The sequence below is a fragment of the Podarcis pityusensis genome (assembly GCF_964106645.2).
Source record: "Podarcis pityusensis genome assembly, chromosome: 4".
In the NCBI taxonomy this organism is placed as follows: Eukaryota; Metazoa; Chordata; class Lepidosauria; order Squamata; family Lacertidae; genus Podarcis; species Podarcis pityusensis.
In genome coordinates, this window is record NC_138027.1 from 71,739,896 (window position 1) to 71,764,762 (window position 24,867).

General features: G+C 40.9%; 1 protein-coding gene across 3 annotated transcripts; it reads right to left on the bottom strand.

Moving 5' to 3' along the window:
* Window positions 1-2,396: 2,396 nt before the first annotated feature.
* XG (Xg glycoprotein (Xg blood group)) lies at window positions 2,397-24,241 on the bottom strand. 3 transcript variants are annotated; one of them, XM_081001464.1, is made up of 11 exons: window positions 24,105-24,241; window positions 23,419-23,588; window positions 13,406-13,444; window positions 11,731-11,772; window positions 11,314-11,379; window positions 10,607-10,645; window positions 7,393-7,461; window positions 5,391-5,447; window positions 4,534-4,572; window positions 3,719-3,838; window positions 2,397-2,654 (listed from the first exon to the last, which is right to left on the bottom strand). In XM_081001464.1, the coding sequence occupies exons 2-11, from the start codon at window positions 23,474-23,476 to the stop codon at window positions 2,638-2,640; spliced, it is 546 nt and encodes a 181-aa protein (XP_080857590.1). In that variant the 5' UTR covers window positions 23,477-23,588; window positions 24,105-24,241; the 3' UTR covers window positions 2,397-2,637. The 3 variants fall into 3 exon arrangements, with proteins under 3 accessions (XP_080857590.1, XP_080857589.1, XP_080857591.1); XM_081001463.1 differs by lacking the exon at window positions 24,105-24,241 and having other exon boundaries at window positions 23,419-23,827; XM_081001465.1 differs by lacking the exons at window positions 23,419-23,588; window positions 24,105-24,241 and adding an exon at window positions 22,749-22,937.
* Window positions 24,242-24,867: the final 626 nt, after the last annotated feature.

The following is a 24,867-nucleotide window of genomic DNA, read 5'->3' on the forward strand; positions in this document are numbered from 1 at the left end:
CCCAAAGGTAGAGAAGAGGGGCTTAACCTTCCTCTCCCTGTCAAAAGCTCTCCTGGCTGCTATTTGCCTTGAGGGGAAAGTGAGGTGGTTGCCTCAGCAATATATTATGGGTGTCATGCAAAGGCGGCAAAATGTTAGTTATTTAATGTAGTGTATGACAGTATTTTTAAGCCACAGATAGGGAGAAATGTGCATGTGTTTTTTTCCTTCTGTCTCAAGTGCCAGACTGGTTGGGCTGCATTGACACAGCAGTTTATTCCATTTCCCCGAAATTGCACATTATATTTTAGCTTTCACATGACATAAAGGCCTTTTCTGGAAATCTAGTGGAATCTTGTGAAAGTTTAGCACTCATCTCCATATTAATTGGCAGTGGTGGTGGGGTGTGGGTGGGTGTTTGATCTGCAAAATGGAGTGAGGGGGAGATGGTTAAATTCCCCTCCCCAGTGAATAAGGCCCAAATCTGAATTTAGATTCTCCTTCACCTCAATATGGCTGTCTTTAAGCAAAGGAAAGAATGAGGCTCCACCATGAAGCCTGGGCATATCACATACTGCAGCTCCTGAGTCGTATGCTTCATATAGTAAGGATTTTTGCTATCAGATTTCTCTTACATCTCTGCTTGTTGCCTTCAGGCAACACCTGGCCAGAGTTCTTGTGCTTGCTTGAGAAAGGAATGTTAATAACCCACAATATTCAAGTGGTGTGTCTCCATGGGAACTAATTGTTAGAAGATTGCTTCCTGACACTGAGAAAGGGTTGTGGGGCACATATTTCCCCCTCCCAGATAAGAATGATGGAATCTTGGTTTGTGCATGGAAAGAAATAATAGAAAGGGTGGTTGGTTTTGAATCCAGAGAACAACACAAAGGGCACTTCCAGACTGTCACTGTTTGACAATTTCAGGTTTCACAGTTACATTTAAACTCTCATGCAACAAACGTGTGCCCCCGCTGCTCTTAGAAGTGAGCATAACAACATTTAAAGACAATTACAGTATCTGACAAGGGCAATCTAGCCATTGCAAAATAAATTTATATAGCAAAGGAAGTACTTAAGAACATAGCAATTGAACCTTGGTATGAGAATTGGGGTGCCACAACTGCTCACCCTTTTGATGAAATATTGTAGGGTATGAACTTAAGTATCAAAACGAACAGATAAGGAAAGGCTTCTAAGGCACAATGCAAACACCTGACCTCACTTTAGATGAAAGTCAGGGCTGGGCTTGTTTATTCTGAGAATACTTTTTTGAAATATGGCTGAAGACCACACACAAAGGATTCCATTTCAGACTCTCTCTCTCTTTTTTTACTTTTCTTTTAATGTGCAGCATATTAATATATTTAAATACTTATTCCATTGCAATAGTTCTTCATTTGGCACAATTGTTCAGGTGCAGTTTAGGACAGAAAGGAAAACAAAAAGAACATAATCCCCTCCCCCCATAAATTCTGTAAATAATATACAACTGATACACTAACAAAGATGGTCATGAGAAATCATTATGTATTAAAAAGAGACAGAAAAGTCAGGGGTAGGGAAAAATCCCACCACCACTTTTAAATACAATATCCCTAAGCCAGAAGCCCCTGAGCCCAACTAGTAGCCTTGCGGATACTAGTAGAGTTTTTAACACTGCACAATGCACAATTCATTTTTTTTTATCATACCAGACTGACTCCAGATGGGAATGTGCATTCAGAAACATGTTTATTTGTTCACGTGGATCCACATATCTGATTGAGGGTTATTGCTTGCGAGTGAACCCAATGTATTTCATATCTCACAGATACCAATAGATTGCATTAAAGACTCACTACCCTGTTCTTCCAGACAATTGACTAAAATCAGAAACCTCAACAAAGTAACATTAGCAACCAAAATAGATCTAAAAAGCAGATTTCACTAAAAAGCAGAAGAAAATAAAATAGCCTTTGCCAAGTACTTAAGAGCATGCCACCAACAGATAGATCTGGGGAGGTCATTCCATTGCCAGGGCAGCACAACCAAGAAAGCCTCATAGCCAGTTGTTATTCACTGAATATCTGGTGCTGGAAACTCCAAGACCAGGGTCTCTGTTATTGATTATAATACACAGACAGGTTTGTTAGGAGAATGCAGTTTTTCATATGCTCTGGATCTGATGCTGCATTTACTGACTAGGACATCTGCTGCTTAATAAAATATTACCAAAATGCATTAGGCTCATCCAAATAATGAGTAATGTCCGAACTCAGATAAATCACGTCATATTGTCATTACAAAGATTTATCGATATTCTGATTGTCAGTGGTAAATAAACCTGCGTATTGCTCAAAGCTACCTCCAGGGTAGCGACCATGTTCCAATTACTCCCTGAGTAAAACAGAAAATATAGTTGAAAGACTTCCCCCCCCCCTACAAAGTATGACATTTAGAAACATTTTATGTCATACTAATGAAGAACTCTCGTGTAGTTGTGTGCAATTAATTAGTCTCTAGCTTTGAAATACTGGTTAACAGTTTTCACTCAAGGAAAATGCCATATTATGGAAAACCTCAATGGGAGAATTTATACATAAATGTAACATAGTGCATGAGAGTTTATAGATGATCTTCTGGAGGTCAATATTTCTCAGTTGGTTTCTTGATGGTTTAGACAACTGCCCCACCTAAAATGAAAGATGTCATATCAATTTAAAATAGAGGCATGCATTACCCAAAGTGCAGTGCAATGCAAATACACTAACTAGGGAGAAAACCCCGTTGAACACAATGGGACTTGCTTCCAAATAAAGACAAATGCGGAGGATTGTGCTGCAAGCCCTTATAATTTGGTGAAATCCATGCACAGAACAGAGCCTATATGCTCAAAGGAACCATGAGTTTGTGTAACCACTGGTTTATCAAACTTTTACATGGCAATTGTATCTGCTGTGACTGCACTGGTAATTCTTCCAGTAAACCTGTCAAGTGTGCATTCCTAAACACAAGGGATATGCAGTGCTCTTTTTTTTCTTAAAAAAAATGTTTAGGGGTACTCTAATTTTCCTACTCATATTGAAATACTGCCCCTCTATGCGTGCCCCTGTGTCCCCCCAAGAAAAAAAGCACTGGGGATATGCAATTGTGAGCTTCCAAATGCATGCCCTTGAACACTTAAGAACTTTATTTCATGTGTGTTTATGATTCCAGCCTTAATGTAGCTTAGAAATCTGGCATGACAGAAGTTGCAACCAGAAAGATTTATTCTAAATGTTAAATAGTATTTCTCAGCTGTAGTATTTCTACTTTTGTAGAAAAGAATGCACTTTCCCCCACTCTCTTGAGTCTCTAGTTCTGCTATGGGTAATGCAGGGATTATTCTTCCCACCTCTGTTTGCTTGGAGAGTCAGATATCCCCATTTATTCGGGAAGAGTCCAGAGTTCAGTGTTAGAGCACACGCCTTGCATACCTAACATTCTGGGTTTAGGAATGTGACACTCTGACAGTAGAGGTGGGAAATGCCTTAAAAACAGTTGACAGAGTAAATAGTAAAAGGCTAAACCAGAGGTGGGCAGAAAGAATCTAGCAATAAATCTCTGGGTGATGTGAAGTAGATTGGCAAGAACAAATAATCTCTAACTCATCTCTTCAATTTTGAATTTTCATTGCAAGTGGTTTCATCCATTAGAACCATGATTATTTTTTAGTTCATCATAGCAAATATGTAACTCTTACTACAGTTATTCTTACCTCTCGGTTTAAAACAGTATCTCTTTTTCTTGTAAGCAGTGTAGCCCGCTATTGCCCCACAGGCTAACAGCACAACTGCAATCACAACAGGAGACGAAATCTGAGCTGCCGAACTATCCACTAGAGAGAAGGGGAGGAAACACATATTTCCCTTCTGAAATATACGAATATTCTGTTTTAAGTATAGAAACTGAACTAGCACACTATGGTAGTTTCACACATGTATATTTTAAAAATTATAATAATCCATGTCAGGGTGGTCTAATATTATTCGTTTACTTTAAGAAAGAGAGATCTGAGTAGAACTGCTCATAATTACAATAGATGAAGCACTGACTGACTACCAGGCTTTGGGAAGGAGGTGTGAGGATCTGACAGAGTCTTAGAGCCCCCATACCTCCTTCCCAAACCCATTATCTGCCAGTGAGGGCTGGGGGGCATCAAATGTTACCAAGGGCTACCAGAAAAGGCCTTGAGGACCACATGCAGACCTCCTTGAATTAGAAGGGAAAGCAGCTACACAGGCCACCAACTGGAGGATGCTCTTGATCCATGTTGGGGACATAAATGGTTCCATCCACAGATAACGCCTTCACCTGACTGCTGCTTACTTCAAACTGCAATTCCAGGGGTAAATAAATGCCTGAGGATGGGAAAGTAATTTTTAGCAGACGGGGGACCTCCAGCTACTTTTTATTTGAAATGAACGTGGCCAGTTTAAGGCTGCTTTTTAAAAGCCCGTTTATCGTAAAATGTACTTTGCTCCATAATATACGTCAACATTTTTTTTTAAAAAAAATGTACACTAGCCTTACCAGTGTTGCCACCTTGATTTGAAATGTGGTCATTGCCCCCTGAAATGAGAGACAGCAACAAAAACTTGATTTTGGGGGGAAGAGAAATAGAGAAATGTCAAAACCACACCAAGCTATTTAGCAAGATTTGGTTAAAAATACTCTTCTACAGTTGTGCCAGTTATTAGGCTGTTAGCTTAACCTTTTGTGCTTTCATTCTGTGTCAGCAGTAAGAATACGGATAATACATACTCCTCAGTCAATTACACCTTTTTGTAAACTCTTTGGCAGGACATTAATGTGGACATTAAGATGTTGCTAGGCCCCAACACAGGGACGCGGGTGGCGCTGTGGGTTAAACCACAGAGCCTAGGACTTGCTGGTCAGAAGGTCGGCGGTTTGAATCCCTATGACGGGGTGAGCTCCCATTGTTCGGTCCCTGCTCCTGCCAACCTAGCAGTTCGGAAGCACGTCAACGTGCAAGTAGATAAATAGGTACCGCTCCGATGGGAAGGTAAACAGTGTTTCTGTGTGCTGCTCTGGTTCGCCAGAAGCGGCTTAGTCATGCTGGCCACATGACCCAGAAGCTGTATGCCGGCTCCCTCGGCCAATAAAGCGAGATGAGCGCCGCAACCCCAGAGTCGGTCATGACTGGACCTAATGGTCAGGGGTCCCTTTACCTTTACCTAGGCCCCAACACAGATCAGCCTCAGCCACTAGCTAAGGATGAGTTGAATATCTGGAAGGCCACAGTTTTCCCATCTCTGTTCTATGAATTTCTAAGAGTGCAGCTAAAATAATGCTGATGATATGTTGCTATGATATGTTGAGAGGAGGACTGTGAACCAGTGTGAAGGACCTGAATCACTGTAGGTTACCTGCTGGTCCTGGAGGTGGAGGTCTCCCATCGTTGAGATCCAAATCATTGAAATCACCTACAAATAATTAAAATTATGGTATTAGTCCTTTTCTCCAAAGTATCCTTCCCAGCTTTTGCCAGGATGAATGCTAATATTTTGCAAACATCTTTCTTGGCTCAAAGGCAGTAACCTGCCTTCAGTCTATATCAACACCAGGGTTTCCCAAACTTAGGTCTCCAAGTGTTTTGGACTACAACTTCCATCATCCCTAGCTAGCAGGACCAGTGGTCAAGGGTGATGGGAATTGTAGTCCAAAAACAGCTGGAGACCCAAGCTTGAGAAACCCTGATCTAGAGCTAGATATAAGAAATGAGCTATCTTTAACCTCAAAGCATCCACTTGGAGTCTGTTCAAAAGCTACAATACCTAGCAGACAGACAGAAAATTGCTGTTCTAACAACAACAAAAATAGTACAACAATATACCGTATTTTTCGCTCCATAGGATGCACTTTTTCCCTCCTAAAAAGTAAGGGAAAAAGTCTGTGCATCTTATGGAGCGAATGTGTGGTCCCTGGAGCCAAATCGCTGTTGCTCTGTGCTGCTGGGGTGCTCTTTGGGGGTGGGTGGGGGGAGCCACAGTGCTCTGCTGGCAGCTTCTGCTTTCCGCTGAAGCCCCGACAAGGTTTGCAAGCAGAGGGAAGGCTGTGCGCTCCCGGGCTGCTCTTTGGGGGTGGGGGGAGGAGCCACGGTGCTCTGCTGGCAGCTTCTGCTTTCCGCTGAAGCCCCGACAAGGTTTGCAAGCAGAGGGAAGGCTGTGCGCCTTTGCCCCGCGCTCCTGGGATGCTTGGTGGGGGTGGGGGTGGGGAGCAGCAAATTGCTGTCTCTCAGTGCCTCCTAATTCAACTGCAGAGGATTGCCTAACTGGATTCTGAGCTTCATTTGAAGTTTAAAAATATTAAGTTTGGGGATTTCTTCAAGTAGCAGTTTTGCAGAAATAGTCATAAATACATGCAAAGCATCTCCACAAACCAGTAATAGTGAGCTGAGCTAAAACTGAGCATGCATCTGGCTCAGGAACAGTTTAAACTGCACAACTATAACCAGACATCCTGTGTGTTTGTGTGTGGACCATGTTCCTAGCAGCTAATCTTTATTGCGCTGATATTCCACTCCAAATCTATAATTCATTATACGAATTCTTACAAGTACAGTCCACCTATACTAAACCAAAAACATTGTGTTGGTATTGAATGGAAGCCATTTATCTGCCCTCTTTTCCTCCTCTGTTCTTTGCTCAGTCACTCCATTTTGAATCTTCCTTTCAAAAGAACCATGCCTGTTTTGAGAAAACTTCAGAGATTTAGGAACTGGAGCGCAATCATTTGATCTCTTTGCTGTTCCTCAATACTCCAAGCACTTCTCATTTGCCCAGCCCTGGTTTCTCTCCCTGACTATTAATATTCTTGATTAATAATAGTAAAATGCTCAAATTTTAGTTTTTGTGACTGCTGCCAATACTGACTTCCCAGTGATAATGAAAACAGCTGCATTATAATGGAATGTCTGTCCTTTTTCCATTCTCTTCATTATATACCGTGGCTCGCTTTAAAGCAGCAAAGTGGACAGGAGCCACACACTTTGCTGTTTTAAATAGCTTAGTACAACATTTGAGTCAGATTTTTTTTTCTTGTTTTCCTGCTCTAAAAACTTTGTGCGTCTTTTGGTCAGGAGCGTCCTATGGAGCGAAAAATACGGTATTTTCAAAAAGCACATATACTGTAAGATATGTGCTGTTTTTGCAGAATGACTCTGGTCTTCCCCAACCTGATCTATTCCAGATGTTTTGTACTACAGCCCCCATCAGTTACCCCTCCAATAGCCTTAAGTGTGTCTCAAGACAGATCTCCTTATAATCACATCAGCCACTTTGCTCCTAAACTCAGTCATAATTATCAAAACATATAGGCAACTAATTGCTTGTTAAACAGCCTTTTGCATTTACCACAAATTATGCTTACCAGAATTAATATGGCTTCCTGGCTGTGGACGTGGACGAGGGTATGGCTGAGGGTTCGGAGGAGGACCATCTAGAAATGACAGGTACAATTTGAAGAAATGAAAAATCAAAACAAGGCATAGAATTCTTACTTGCTTGCTTTAGCTTTTGCTGGGCTTTTGTTCTAGAAATGCCTTGGTTTCCATCTTGAAAGGTTGAGCCTAACATGCCCTAACTGGTTTTACAAAGTTTCCCTTTCCTTTTTTAAAGTTTAGTTTAGTTAAAATCAGTCCTGATGATTATTCCTTTTTTAAAAGTTTACATAAATATCTGTGTTATGTTACAAAAACACAGTATTGGACCATTGTGCTAAGGAAAAAAATGGCCAATTTACTTGTGTTCTGTTGATGCTTCTGTGTCGGTAGTGAGAGCACAGATGTGGTAACCATAAGAAGCTCATGCACCCATTATTCTTTGCAAATGGTATGGATGAAAAATGCAAAACACACTAAGAAGCAAGAGTCTCAAACTTTTTCAATAGGGGATGCAACATGTGAGTCTTCTGTTTTTTAAAAAAATAATAATATTTATTGATAATTTCAGGATTACAAGAAAAATAAAAAATAAAAAACAACACTACAATACAAAAAAAAAGAAAAAAAAGAGAAAGGCACAAAATATAAAAACCAATATGACAATACAGCAAAAGAAAGTAAAAAAGAAGAAAAAAGAAAAAAAAACACAAATCCCAAATTGCATATCCATAATTTCCATTTGCTTGTTTCATTGACCTCCTCACACCTCCGTTTTTGTATTCTAGTTTAGTAATTATTTCAGCAAATTCTTTCCATCTTTCTCAATTTTTGTTATAAAATTTATTTTAACAATTTAACCTAATAATTAACTCAACAAGTCCTTTCCATCTTTCCCCATATTCTGTTATTCAAATTACCTTAATTTATTTAACCTTATCTTACCCCTAAGTACCTTAAGACTTAAATCTTAGTTTTCAAATATACATAGCTCCTGATATCATTTCTGCTAGAGTCGTATAGTTTCATTCCCACATTTTCCCTAATATTCATTAAGCTGATTCTAAAATAAAAAATTCCCATTATAAATTCTCTTCCAATCATCATCCAGCGTCTCTTCTTCCTGGTCTCGGGTCGTGTCAGTCCTTACTGTCCATTCCATCTAGTCCATCAACCTGGAAGCCTTATGTCCGAGGCCCTTAAGTCTCTTCCATGTCCCTTCTGCAGTTCTTCATCTTGTTTGTGCTTGCCCTTTTCCTTGTCTCTTGTTGGTCTCTGTCTTAGTTTCTTTCCTTTCTCATTGAGGAGTAGGTCTCTGGGGGATTCCAACCCAAAATTGTCTCCATCACCCTTCATCCAGCTCGCCCATTCCCCACAGTCCCACTCCCCACAGTCCTCAATATAATCCAAAATGTATTTAAAATCAAATTTCAAGATCTCTCCAAAGCTAGGAACCTCCTCATCTCTAGACTCCCCTTGGCCCACTCCAACTTCAATCTTCAATAACAGCGGCTTATGCTCCTGTAGGGCCTCGGGTCTCTCCATTTGTACTATTTGAGGTGCAGCCGCATCCTCCTCCATTGTCATCTGCACTTGCCCAGTCAGTACAGATTCATAGGTTGGTTCCTGAATGATTTCTGTATCAATGTTCCCTGTTTGTCCACAGTTATTAACCACAACAGTCAAATCCATTTTCTCATTCATCAAGTCCATCTTCTCATGCATCTGTTCCAGCAAAGCATTTGTCTTGCATAAAGCAAGCACCCAGTCTTCCTCCCAGCTCATCTTTGTTCAAGGTCAGAAAAGACTGTTCCCACGGTCTTAATCTCACAGATGTTGGGTCTCAAATATACTACAGCAACAATTTAGCAAGCTCCCTCTAGAGGAGACAATCTATTTGTATCCTTCTTTTTTTTTTTTTTAAGACAAAGGAAAGTTACTTTCATTTTTCAGATATTTCAGATGTTTTTCAGGTATTTTGTTTCTTTAAAATGCAAAAGGCAACATTAGAATCAACTTGTTTCTCTTCATTAGCTATCTGTCAAAGTATTACGTTCACAGTCAATGAACCTCTCCAACAGTTTCTGTTTCTGACACCCCGTTCCCAGGTTAGAGACGGTGGAAACTTATCCTTCTTCACTCCCTCTCCTGCTAAGGTTAAACAGAGTCCCCCCCCCCTTTTCTCCTGCTTCCAAGGGGGGTTTCAGTGATTCTGAATGAAGGAAATTTAGTGTTTTTTGACAGCTTCCCGGCTTTAGCTTGCAAAATTTTTGCTTTAGTCTATATACAAAAAGCGGAAGGCGGACTTCCTGTTTGCACCTTCCCGCTTCGATACCAAATTAAACAATTTCTTGATCCAATTTTCCGTTTCTACTCACGGGTACTTGTTTTAAGTCCAATTGTCCACAGGAAAAAGTCAGCGCTCTCTGGCAACGGCTGTGCGGCTTCACTCCGTGAAAGTAGCAGTCAGTTCGTAGCACCGTGCTTCTCATCCCACTTCGCTCCGGAGCCCCTAGATGGGATTCCCCGTGAGTAGGGGGGCGCTTCTGGTGCCCTGCCAAACCCCACGTTCCCAGGCTTCCTCCGCCTGGGATTTCTAGCGGGTCCCCACCTTCGCTGCGGTGGGAAGACCCAGTTTCCATGGAGCCCGTTCCTCCGGTCGGAGGAACTCCGCCATTCACCAATGGCGCTGACCCGGAAGTCCCCAACATGTGAGTCTTCTGATGCAATGCATATTTAAGGCTGTAATCCTATGCACCTTGCCTGAGAATAAGGACTATTGAGCATAGTATGATTCCCAAGTAAACATTCCTAGGATTATAATATCTTGCTTGTATGGTGGTGCAAGGCCTACATACCTTCATAAATTAACTACTCCATTTTTCTGTATTGCATCCTAAATATACCTGAAACTAGACTGAAGGTGTTAACTTGTCAATTTTAATGTTGACCCTGATTTCGCCATCACAATGAGTTCATAAATTCATAGAATGCACATGTGAAAGGGCTAAAGTCTGATTCATAACCCTGTTAATCCAGATTACATGGATTTAAATGAGTAATGCAGAATGTGTTTAGATGAATTTAAGTTAAATTAGCATTATGAGTTTAAACCCAACTAATCAGAGTTCATTGATTTGTGGATTTGGCTGAAAAAAATATGAAAAGATTACTGCAAAATGTAGGAGATGGACAAATACTTACCACCGGCACCTAGGGCATCTCCTAAGTGAAAGTCGGGATCTAAAAGAAATAAAAATATATTACAAATGGATGAGCATTATCAATGTAGATAAAATACCAGTTTTCAACAATGAATGAAAGCATTAAAATAGAAAACAAATATGAACAGTTATAACAGCCATCCCATGTCTACACCCAAACATTTCATCCCATTGTTTATAATCCATTTTTTAATCTAAAATTGGATAGGGATCCTGCAGCCCCTCAGATATTATTGAACTTCAACTCCCATCAGCCACAGCCATCAATGGTCAGTGATGATGGGAATTGTCCTACAACATAAGGAATGCCACAGGTCCCCATTCCTTAGGCTAAAGTTTTCTCTCTTTCTCTCTCTCTCTCTCTCTCTCTCTCTCTCTAGACACAGACACACACACACACACACACACACACATGACACACACACACACACGACACACACACACACACACACACACACACACACAACTACAACAGTACACAGTGTATTTCAGGGCTGATCTGATCCAGTCAGTCATGTTAAGAGAACATGTCCAAAAAAAATCTCATAATAACAGGGAAAACATAGGATAAAACTTAGAAAAATACTAATCTAACGGATTTCCAAAACATTTATGCTTATATAACTCTAATTATCAGAAATGAACACTCATTGTTTTTTAGATTTTAAAAGTGAAAATAATTCTTACCATTGTTTCCGTTGCCACCTCCGTGTGGTCTAAGGTCAGGATACAGCTTAGGTCTGGAGTTGCCATCTATTAAACATTTCAAGAAGTGTATCCATGAAGAAAAACAAAATGGAAATCAGAATTAATGCTCCTTTAAAAAATCTGTATCCAGTCTTAACTATTAAATTTTAAATCTGCCTCATTAACAATGTAAATCATTCATTTCATTATTCCCTTGGCCACCTGAATGTGGTTCATATATTTTTCTTTCCTTAGCAAGAGCATTGTTTTGACTTCCTAATTTAAGGCAAGGGTCACTAGCCTTTATAGCCCATGAAACACATTTGAAGTTTTGGGGAAGTGCCTGATCACCAGACACAAAATGTCTACCACATCTAAAAGAGCATAAAAAGATGGAGTATAATTATAGCAACTCACCCACTGAAGGCTTTTTCGTAGCTGAAGGAGGCTTTGGGGTACCTAACACAATTAAAATTAAAGTTAGTGTATCATACAGCTTATCAAAAGCAGGGGCAACTTGATTTTATGTTTCTCAATCCAAGTGAGACGATTAAGGTTGAAATTCTATACTCATTTGGCTGCAGGGCAGCATTTTCTTCTTTCACCTCAGGTGGTAAAATGGGACACACCACTCCTGACCTATATATACATTGCATTGTGAAATATGATTGGCCTTTTCTTTTAAAGCAGGGGTTGGGAAGTCCAGACTTGAGGGCCAAATGTAGCCACCTAAGCCCCTCAGGGACTCTTCCCTGTTCCATGCCATCCTTATGCACTCTCACCTGACTGGAAGGTGTCCTTCCTGAACTGCAATACAGTGGTACCTTGGGTTAAGAACTTAATTCGTTCTGGAGGTCCGTTCTTAACCTGAAATTGTTCTTAACCTGAGATACGACTTTAGCTAATGGGGCCTCCTGCTGCCACTGCATCACCACCACACGATTTCTGTTCTCATCCTGAAGCAAAGCTCTTAACCCAAGGTACTATTTCTGGGTTAGCGGAGTCTGTAACCTAAAGCGTCTGTAACCTGAAGCGTCTGTACCACTGTAATGCCTCTTGCTTGCTGGGATGGAAGATGGAGGAGGTGTGTGTGTGTGTATGTGTTAGAAACTTCTGACTTTTACATGGCTGAAATGTAGCCTGCCGTGTAAGATTATCTTAAGTATTACATTTGCCCAATTTTGCCTGGAACCCCTTCTGCCACAGCACCCAGGTGGTTTCCCATGCAGGAATGTGGTCCCTGGACTGAAGAAGATGTTCCCACCCCTGCTTTAAAGTAGAAGGAACTCCCAATGGCCCCTCTAGATTTCTATTTTGTCATCTCCCTTCTCCCAGATAGGAAGTAGCTGATGCTGGATACCCCTGATCCAATCAAGAAGAATCGCACTTCATGGCCTGTAAAATTATGTTTAAAATGAAGAATTATTGGGCCAATATCCAACTGCATCTTCTGTAAATCCTCCTCCAAACTCTACTCCTGGGTAAAGAAGGTGCCATCCAGAACCCCAAACTCATTATTTGAGTTTCCCTGTGCTAAAAAAAGTTTGCTATTTAGATAGAAAGACGAGTTTCTAAAAAACAAGAACCCCAAAAACAACAACAACATGTACACACAATGGTATCTGTTGAAGGATTCTGGGAGGATTCTGCATATGTAGTTCTTTGCATAGGTTGTTGGTGGGAAGGAATAGCAAGGACAAATCGTTTAGGAAAAGTTAGGATATGCATAATTTACATACATGCTCCTTTGAATCCTAGATTTGGGTTTCGCTTTTGGTCGTGACCAGAAGAGGGAGATCTCCACCAAATCATATTAAACATGTTCTGCCTCTTTTTAAAATTTCTTTAAAAAATAATAACAAGAATAAAAATAAAAATGACTAATCTTGAACTGCAGCATTTGTTTACTTCTTTTAGACCCTTTTGTTAATTGTGTGTTTTGTTTTTTCAGAAAATCTACCCAGGATTCCACATTTATTTCTATACAATGATGTCCAGTTTTGCCATTGACTTAAGCTGAAAGAGGAGTCATTTCAGTTTGATTTTTAGATCAAAAAAATAATATTCAAATTTTTTTTGCCAAGAATCTTACCTTTGTCAAGAGCATCCGCTAAGTCAAAGTCATCATTGCCTATCAAAAGAACACAATAATTTAGAAAGACATTGTAACAGAATGCAAAGCTTCAATCTGCCTTGCCTCCCCAGAATATCTGCCAAGGATTCTGGCCTGCTATAACAGTATGATGGCAGACATGTAGCCTGAGCTTTATATAAAATCTGAAAGATTGTGGTTGCTCCGAGTTAAACTAGTCTGGAAGGAACCCAAAATGAACTTTCCCCTCCCCAACTTGATATTAGTAAATTTTATTTTCTATTCTGTTCCTAATGATTCCCATCACGGAATGTGTCTTCTTCCACAGCTGTTGCACCCGGGTCCCATGGAAGATGGCATGACTGATGCAGTTGGCCCACTTGATTCAAAACAGGAACTCTCAGAAATGAAACATAATGATCTCATTTACAGAATCACACTAGCTTAATTCATTAGAATGAGCATGAAACATGTGATACAGCCTCTAGAGTCTAGAAAACAGTTTGCTGCAACTCCAAAAAGCTTGTTTACAAATTCCCAAAGTAAGCTTAATGGAAGTGTTTGAAAACAAGTATTTTGGTTTGCAGGTATTGTTTCCCTCCCAAAATAAAAGGGATGTTTTCAATAGTGCCATGATACCAATGTGCCATCAAGATTTCTTCCTGAAGTCTTGAATTTATCCTCCTGTTGCATGGTGGCAAACCTCTTGAGACTAAAGGGACTTTCATAAACTGAATATTGGATAGTAGAAGATTATACCTGGCATGCCCAATATCTTAAGATATGCTTAAGATATCCAATCAGGCATATTATAACTGTTTGCTCAGCACAGAGTTCAACTATGGAACTCACTCTCAGGGGAGGCAGTAATTCTGGTTTTGTTCCCATTCTCCTCTCTGCTGAACCCTCCAACAGCAACACTGATACTAAGATGGAGAAAGGAAATAGTGCCACACACTGAACTGGTTGTAGACAAGTGATGGTTGCCTGAAGGCAGACTGCAATTGCTCTACTAGACTGAAAGTGTGAGGTTGTGTTCTGTTGGTGAAGCAGGCAAGCTAGCAAGCAGGGATCTGAGGCGTTTATGGGCCAGGATGGTAAAAACTGGGGGTGCCATACAGATTAGAAAGAACCATTTAAACTTGGGCCCAAAGCAGAACTGAAAAGTGCAATAGAAATGATTAATAATAATATGGATGCGGTGACATTGTTTCATTAAGACCTCTTCCTGTCTGTGCTCTAGTTAATCTGTAGTCTTTCCATCACTCTGCAAGTTAAGCAAATGAGGCATTAGGAAAGACAAAGCACTGTAGCACATAGGAAATGTGAAACGGTGAAATAATTCCACTTTAAGTGCCAATAGAACTGCAGCAGTATAAAATCTGATTGATGTATTCACATAACATTGAGGGGGAAGCAGAAGCAAAATTGCTTTTAGCATAGCTACAGTTGCTGTGCAGATCAGGAGACAGCCACTAAAAAACAAAACAAAAAAAGCTGCTACACTGAAAAACTTTACATTGTTTCTGATCAGAGTTGTGATGGCACTGTTTCCTACCTTTGCTTTTTTTTTGCGATGGGGTGGGATTCTCTAGAGTCTATGCATTTATAATTCTGGATTGAATCTGAGGCTGAGTACATACCACATATTTAAAGTGCATCTTCCACCCTACAAAGAATCTTGAAAACTGTCATTTGCTTAAGGTGCTGGGAACCATGGCTCTGTGAGAAGAAAACTACAGTCCCCAGAATTATCAGATGGGGGTACTTTCAATGTATTGTGTGTATGTAGTCTTACATTCATTTTGGATCTGGAAAAATCAACAAGAAGTGACGTTTCTCATCCATTCTTACTTAATAACAATGTCTTCTGAATTGGGAAGAAGCCCAATTCAGTGACAAATTCATCTCTCCACACCACTTTTTTTTTAATACCGTGAGTAGTTCACAGTCTCTTGGAAGTTGGACAGCCCTGCCATATATAAACAAATTTTAGATTTTAGTTGCTCTTCAGTGCCCAGCAAATGCCTGCTGTTGAGGGGAAAATGTTGATGTATCAATGTGCTAAAAGCCACACAGTGTTGTGAATAAATGTTCCGATATATTTTGTGCATGTGTGGTGAAATCACAGGACCACAGGGTAAGAAATGGCATCTTGAGTTAAGACAGAAAGTGGTGAACCACACTGTGCATCTGGTCAGAACCACAGTGCTTCAATAGCAATCAGCCATAATAACCAACAACCATGCCAGCTCCTTAACTGTTCCTCTGAATCTGCCTCTAGAAAATATAATGTTAGGACAGTCCAATAAACTGATCTGGATGATGAAGTAGTAAGATGTTATTGGATGCCCAAGACCCATCAGTTTTGATCAGGATGGCCAGTGATCAGTGGTGATGAGAGTTGTAGTTCAATACAGTGGCGTGCAGTGAAATTTTTCATAGGAGAATAGTTAGGGCCAGAGGCACTAGCTTGCAAGGGCAACCAATGCTCACCTTGGACATTGCAACATCCTGACACCGTGTGCATGAGCATCACTCCCCACTCCCTAAACTAGGCAGAAGCTTCGCGAGCTTTGGGAAGGAGGCACCAGAGGAACATTTAGGGGATTAGCCTAGTTCCCCTAGTCCACTGACGGCACACCACTGGTCCAATAACTTCTGGAGGACCACAGGATTCCCATACCCACCCTAGAGCATTCTTAGATTCCACTGACAAGCCATGAAACGCCTGAGGTCTGGGATCATTCAGTAAATCCCAGTGTGGTGATGCAAGGACAGATTACACTAGAAGCTGCAGGTGATGTCATCAGTGTAAAAGGCCATAGGTCAGTAGTAGGCCATTTGCTTTGCATGCAAAGAAGGTCTCAGGCTCAGTCCCATACCTGAATGGCATCTCCAGGTAGGGCTGAGAATGACCAGCATGTATGATGTCAGAATGAAGTTAAGTGGTTTTAGTAGCAATGTTATAAAGGTGTGTGTAAAAATGGATTGTTAACAGTTGAGAATTTAAAGCTATAATATATTAAGTTAAAGGATTAAGATAAAAAAAAAAAAGAGGGAAAGGAATTGTTGAATTAATTAATCAATTGAACTGGAATACAAAAAAGGGAGGCGAGAGGAGGTCAGGGAAACAAGTAAATGAAATGTAAGGTCATGGAAAGATTGATTTGTTTTTTAAGTTTTTTTATTTTTTATTTTTTATGTATTTTGTATTTTCTCTTTTTTATTTTTATTTTTTTATATATGTAACCTTTTATTGGGAAACCTTAATAAATATCATTTTAAAAAAAAGAGAAGAAGAGGAGTTTGGATTTGATATCCCGCCTTTCACTCCCTTTAAGGAGTCTCAAAGCGGCTAACATTCTCCTTTCCCTTCCTCCCCCACAACAAACACTCTGTGAGGTGAGTGGGGCTGAGAGACTTCAAAGAAGTGTGACTGGCCCAAGGTCACCCAGCAGCTGCATGTGGAGGAGCGGGGATGCAAACCCGGTTCCCCAGATTACGTGACTACCGCTCTTAACCACTACACCACACTGGCTCTGACCAGCATGTGAACCCTAGAGAGCTGCTGTCAGTTGGTGTGTAGACCATACTGAGCTGGATAGACCAATGGGTCTATTAAGTATAAGGTAGCTTCCAGTGCTCCTAGTTCAAATGCTTGGAGTCGTGCAGACAGTGAAAATGGATTGGTAAAAATAGTCCTTTTCCGATGACAACAGACAATCTCACCAAAAACATCTCCTCTGTGGAACATACATACCCAAACAGCAGAGCGCCAGTTTCTTTTTATTGCACTGCTTTGTTCCAACAAATCTGTGTTGAACAGCGGGTGAATATTTTGAAAAGCCAGCAATATATTCTGTCTAAAGGGAAACTCATACCCTCCAACAGTTCACCAATTACAATAGGGACGTCCCATTCCATAATGATAACTTTACTATTTATATGCCACACATCTTACTGGGTTGCCCCAGCCACTCTGAGCAGCTTCCAACATATATATTTTTTTTAAAAAATAAACTTTTTTAAAAAAAGAATTCCCTTCAGATGGCTCGAAGGTTGGATAACTCCACACCCTCCAACATTTCTCCAATGAAAATAGAGACATCCTTAGGAAAAGTTGGACTTTCTGGGATCAAATCAGAAACCAGGACAGTTTATTTAAATCAGGGATGTCCCTGGAAAATTAGGACAATTGGAGGGCCTGGAAACTATCCTGAAAATCTGGCAACATGAGTAGGGTTGCTTTCTAATGACAAAAAATGGAACATGGGCAGCTTCAGTGAATGAAAAATGGGTAATCATTCTCATCTCCAGTGATTTTTGCTCTGGAGTATCCGTATTTTAAAACTGGAGGAAATAGGATGTGATAAGTGACTTCCTGGATGACACAAGCACCTCATTACTCAGTTCCCTCTAGACACCGTTATCGAGGCAATTTGCATGGCAATCTCAATAGGTACCTCATTACTGGCTTTTGAGCCGTTCTGCAGTTGGAGTGCAGGAAAATGCAACTTTGTGAGGAAAATGGCTATGTTGACACAGAAGATAGAGGCATGCAGGGCACTCAAAGAAGAATCACACGCATACATTCATGGTTTGGGGGAGCAAAGTCTATTATTAGGGCATCAATGATTTAATTCATGCTATATTGAATTTTAATATACTGTGATTAACAGCCGGAGGAGATAATGAAGCAGAAGGAAAAAAACAGAGAGCAACCACAGTCTCTCAGTATCCTTGCTGCAGTATGAAATTGTATCCTTTGTCTTATCTAAGAGTGAGAATTGCAAGGGAATATAGAAATAAATTCTGGGGAAACAGGTGGCCCTTTATGCAATATTGTCAATAAAATAATTACCTCCCACAAAAGCAAATTCAGGTAGGCTTTGAGTTTTTATAAAAGAAATGTTGTAATTTTCTGCTAAGTTCTATTTACTTGTGGAATATTATGATCTGAAGGTTTTTAAAAATAAAAAACAGTTTTGTTGATCATTGTTAATAATGGAGATATATATATATATATATATATATATATATATATATGAATAGCATCCTTTATAGCACCACCAAAGTCTGCTTTGTTCATTTTGTTCAGGAGAGTCACTACAAAGAAGCAATGATAGATGATGATAGTTACAGATGGGTAGCCGTGTTGGTCTGCCATAGTCGAAATAAAAAAATTCCTTCCTGTAGCACCTTAAAGACCAACTAAGTTAGTTCTTGGTATAAGCTTTCGTGTGCAAGCACACTTCTTCAGATACACACATATATCTGAAGAAGTGTATCTGAAGAAGTGTGCTTGCACACGAAAGCTTATACCAAGAACTAACTTAGTTGGTCTTTAAGGTGCTACAGGAAGGAATTTTTTTATTTAGATGATGATAGATGATAGATAGATAGATGATAGATAGATAGATAGATAGATGATAGATAGATAAGAAAAATGACATTGCAATGGGGGAATGGTGCAATCCTGCATTATTTCTCTTTCTTTCATAGCTTTATCTGTGGGCAAGCACACACAAAAATGTCACACTTTAAAAACAGCTTCAAGCTGCACAGGTAGCAGGATCTGTGACATCACAGGTATTATCAACAGTCAAAGAACAACCAACTGCATTTCTGTTATTGAAACGTAGATTGGCAGGCCTTTGACCCTTCCTGTTTTGCGGTCTCTCCCCCACTTTAGCTCCTCATTATTTGCTTAGAAGTTACAGAAGTACAGACTTGGAAGGGACTATGGGCCTCATCAAATCCAACCTCGTATTCATGCAGGAACCTTGTAACATATCCAATCATGGAAATGGTTTCAGCTGTGTGCGTTTTCCTAAACTGAGCATGTACTACGGACAGGGAAAACAGGTTGATCAGCAGCAGTGTCAACAACCACTAAGACAGTGGCTCATAAGCCAAGCGAAGAAAAGACAATGATAAAGAAGAGTGAAAGAGGTTGCTTATGATTCAGAGGCCATGACTAATTTCCAAGAGGATGGCAGGCACAGACTCATGAACATGTCCCTTCCTCACCAGCAGGTTGTCAACATCTTGAAGCCATGAGGTGAGATTGGCATTCATGATGACGTTTAAACAACACTTAAAGATTGGGACTTTAAGAGAAAGGTGTGGAACATGTGACTGCAGTCCTCATGTCAGCTTTTTAGTGCCCTAGATGTGTATTTGATACTGTGCTTGAAGCAGAGTCTAGTTTGGACCAAGGATAATGGATACCCAGATGTAGATAGATAATGAAATAATGTAGATAGATAATGAAATAGTTTCCAAAGCAATCAGGATGCATTTATACAGCAAACAGGGCTATCAGGTATATGTGGACCTGAAACAGAGGATTGACAGGACTTCACTGTGGAGCATGGACTATTTGGAAATAATCTAGTCCTATGTTTGGCCTTGGGGGCCTGACATTTTAGGGAAGGGTGGGCACTCAAGTCAAGTGCAAATCAGTAGTATCAAAAAGAAGTATTGGTAATGAGGTTTCACTACAAATAGTCCCTCAAGAGGAGATCACAGAAATCCTAAAGCAGACTATGGATTCTGACATAGGAGCAATATACATTATTATTATTATTAGTCGTTGTCATCGTATAATACCACCCTTCATCCAAAGATCTCAGGGCAGTTCACAACATAAAAATACAACTGTTGAATTGAATATGTCCTATAAAATACACCATTCAATATTCAGGCTGCATTTGAAAACTGAAGTCTTACCAAGTGTCATGAAGAGGCAACTCCCCGTCTAATTTTTTTGTAGAACAAGAAAGTCCACATACCAAACTTAATGAGACGGTGTGGATTATCATTCTTCACCTACTCGGATGAACTTTCTTATTCTCTGGAAGACTGTCCTCCTTTCAGTCATTCATTAGTTATGTGATAAATTGAAAAGCTTGTCCAGCACACCAGTTTTCAGGCAATTATCATTCATTTCAGAAAAATTGGACTAACTTTTGTAAATTAGGACTGTTTTAGCATTAATGAATTAAGTTTTAAAATACATGAGTCAGAAAAACAGCTTGTTCAATAATGCTCAAGACGAAACACTAGATCAGGAGTTTCCAAGCCACATAATAGAGCTGTATGGATAATGCACCTATATTAATACAAATATCACTTTTTTTGGCAAGAGCTTGCATTCCTCTCTCTTCTCATTCTGGTAAAGACTTTCACTTGCAATTCAGAGTTTGCAAAGAGCATCTGTTCATTGCAGCCCTTGGGTTGTTTCTGCTTCCATAGTTTGTAATAGAAAAGCCATGCCTAGGCCTATAATCTTGCTAGATTTTGCCTCCTGCCTCTGCCCTCTCCCTCCACTGCATGCAAAAATAAAAATGCAAACTCATGAGATTACCTACAGATGATTGGTACTATTGGAAGTCCAAACTCATTACATTATGTATTTAAAAAGCTTGTTGGTGCTTTTTAAAAAAAAAGAAAAATGAAACTATAGCAGTACTGATTATAATGCTAATAAGCAGCTTCCAGGTTGCAGTAAAAGGGCTTGACATTGTAAAAAAATGCAAAATGAATATGACCAAGTTGTACAATCCTCTCTTGTAAGCTTTCTTTTTACCCAAATGTAAAGCTCTAATAATTACAGCTGAATACACTTCCGTTAAGTAGACTTTCTAACAGAAAGAGGGGGCCACCTCAGGAAGCTGAATTGGGGTATAATGGAAAGGCAGCAAAGGGTTCCCCCCCCCCCGCCCCGCTGCCTCAATGTATCATTTTTATCTGTTATTGCTTGTGGGATTTTCTGCCTCAGGTGCCAAAATAATGTGACCAGCCTTGGGTAAGGTTCACCATGACTAGAGATAAGACATTTTGCTGCCTGAGGCAGAGCAACAAATTTTTCCTTAAGTTGCATTTAAAGCACATTCTCCCCACCCCCAGCAAAAATCATGGGAATTCTAGTTTATTCCTCACAGGGCTGTAAGTCCCAGCCATTTAGCAAACTACAATTCCCAGGATTATTTTGGAGGAGGGCATTTTATTTAAATTGGCTTTAAATGTATGGTGTGTATACAGCCTCACTGAAACAAGGTTCTGGACTTACTCCCAAATATGTGTTGATGGGAGTTCATCTTAAATTAAGATTACCATACAACCAGAATTTCTGGAATACTGCAGCTGCAAGCAGTGTCCGGGTGGAAATCAGGAAAACGCTCAGCTACTTTTCTGTCCGGATTTTAACTTTTTGAAATATGGCAACCCTAGCTTAATTAAGACCAAATATTGTGTTTGCCGATGTGCTTCATGACAATGTTCTGATCCAATGAAAAAGTTAACACCACATGATACAAAGAACCACAGTTGGTTGATGTTTACATCTTAGAGCTATATAGCTGGAAAATGGCTCCTTTGTTGGAAATGAACTGCAAAATAATAAAAATAACATTTTTCTGTTGTTGTTTACAATCCAAAGAAATTACTGGGCAACATCACTTATGTATATCTCTTACAGAACTGAGCTCTTTAATTATTATTAATGTTAGATGCCCCTGCTCTAACCAGAGGCGGAGCTAGCTGCTCCAGCACCTGGAGAGGCACACATGCTGTGCACCAAGGGGTGGGGACATGGGGGCGGGGTGAGCATCCCAGGGGGGTGCCACGGCGAGTGTCCCAGGGGTGAGCTGCCCATAGGGGGTATAGCGAGCCACCCATGACGGGCTGTTTCCTGGGCGGGGGGGGGGAGAGAGAGCCACACCGCTTTGCCAGCAGCATTCCTCCATTCCCTCTTCCTTTTGACAGCTCAGGGGAGGCTCCCCCACCCGGAAGCAGCCCGGGAGCAGGAAAAATGGCGCGCCACCTGCCCACAACTCCCAAGCCTCCCCCGAGCTGTCAAAATGAAGGGGAGAAGGCCGCCGATAAAGTGGCGCAGCTCCGCCCCTTCCCCTGACGGCTTGGGGTAGGCTTGGGAGTCGCGGGCACACCGAATGTCACCCCCCCTCAGTGATGACACCCAGGGCGGGGCCCCCCACCACCTCCCTTTCCTCCACCCCTGGCTCTAACTATCATAGACATGTGTTTGAAAGTTTATTTTTCCTTATTGGAGAAATGCGTACATAACAGGGGAAATAGAAGCCTTATTAAAATCTGAATCTTCTAACCTGTTTGAATTATCTTATTCAGTCATTTTCTTTTTTAGCCACCCCCAGGGTTTTATTTACTTAACGTTTACAGACTGTTGTTCAAATGAAGCTTGTTCAGAAGGCAGCTTACAACAACTTAAAATACTTTTTTTAAAACTCTATATAAAAGCTATCGCTAAAACAACGAACATGCAAACTGCATACAAGCAAAAGTAAGAAACTGCCATTACGCTTAAATGCCAAGTGGAATGAAATAATCTTCAGATGTCCACTGAAGGTGACCATAGGGCATCTTTGGGGATATTAATCCACAACTCTGGAACCAATAGAGAAAAAGACCTGATCCTCGGGGATGATCTCAACCATCTCACCTTCCCAAAGGAAGGAAGCTGGAGCAGGCTCTCATGAGCAGACCTGAAGGCCCCGGTGGCTTCCTATGCAAATACTCCCTGATACACCCAGAATGCAGAGGTCTGTAAACAAACTGTTTGCCAATATGGATGCTTTAGATGTCTTTTCACTAGCCTATGAGTGTCAAGAGATGGGGAGCCATGTTCTGTACCAGCTGCTGCTTCAGAACAATTGTCAAGAGCAGCCCAATGGGTTTAAACCAATGTGGAGATCACAGAGGTAGGAATGTGGGCAAACATCTTCTCTTCCAGCAGCAGGAGGTGGAGCTGGCAAAGTAATATGTTGTGTACGGGGCACTCTTGTCCACATCTACCATCTGATGGTTGGAAGAGCACCACCACCCACCCCAAAGTTTTCGAGAGAGAGAGATTACCCTAGGCATAAAATGCAGGAAGGACCACATCATCAACAAATTACGAGCCTATTGGGGCTTAATGCTTCATTGACCACCCCATGCCAGATGTGAAAAGAGCCACAAGGGCTTCTTACCTGTGACCGTGAGCAGAAAGCAACCTGCACACAAAAGGGCAGCTGCCAACTTCACCATGGCCTTGCTTGTCTTCCTTTTGTCTGAAGTGGATAAAGGAGTCAGCTCTACAGTTCCTTTCGCAGATGATGACTGTATACTCCCATGAACCACTTGTGGTCTCGCAGGTGTCCTACCGAGAAGCCCACGTCACATGCAGGAGAAAAGGTTTGGAAGGCATCAAAAGCTGATCGCAAAGTATCTCGAACAAACACTTGGCAGCTGCATTATACAACACCCACATCTGCATCCATTCACCTATGAGCAAGAGGCATGTAGATTCAGGAAAAGGGAGGGACCAGCTGTTTGCAGCCAGTCAAAAAGCACAAATTAAGGCTTTCCCCAGCTCACCTCCCTTCCCACAGAGAAGACACTCAGCGTTCGGAAATAATTGTCATATGATTAAGCAGCCAAGCAGGGTGTGGCATAAGTATGCATTATGCTAATCCCCAGCAGAAGGAAAATGTCTGTGAAGCAAGCTCAACCAACTTGTTGTAAAATCACCAGAGAGCTGTGGGTCACATCTTTGCTTTGCAGAGAATGAGTGCAAAGCATCAAGGAGGATCCCCTTGTTGAATTCCCCATCTGTTATTACAATAGTTCAGACAGAGAAAGGATGGAACGAAAGCCCAAACTATACACAAGCTACCTGTAAACAAGCTGTCAAAACATGTCCTGGCCATCTGTAGGTGTTGCACCGCAAGAACTTGAAAAGCTCCCCTGATTGAAAGCTTGGTTCACTCAGCTGCTCATGAATCATAAGATTCAACTGGAAAAAAGAGAGCAAGTTTCCTCACATTTTGACTAGCAGCAGAGCTTGCATGTGACAAAGCACAGAAGAAATAACTTGGAATTAACATGCTGCAAAACAGCAACTTAAGTTGCACATTATACAGCCAACCATTTAGTGCCAAGATGCAGGGTGATCATGTAAGATTAGTTTTGAGTAGGCATGAGTAGTTTTGGCAGGCTTATGCTTTCCGATAATGCCGCCCTCTTTAAAAGATCAACAGTGCTGAATATACTGCTGTGGAGAGTCAAGCCATGTTTGTCTTCAGTGCATTTTATGACTATATATATAGACATAAACATATAGACACCCCCACAGTCTTTCCTGCAAGGAAATCAATGCTGAGATACATATTTCTCCCCATTTTATCTTCACAATAACCCTGCGAGGTAGGCTAGGTGGACAGATAGGACTGGCTTAAGATCATAAAGGTAGCTACAATCCAAGGCCATGTGTGATCACCTGGGACTCGGGCTTGGAACCAGAGGAGACTCAGTCTGCACCGGATCCTTTGCCTCAGGCATTATCTGAGGCCTGATCCTGAAGAGTCCCAGTCTGCACAGGTTCCCCTGCAACAAACACCAGCTGGGCTGAGTCAGGGGCCTGAGCCTGCCCTGGCTCC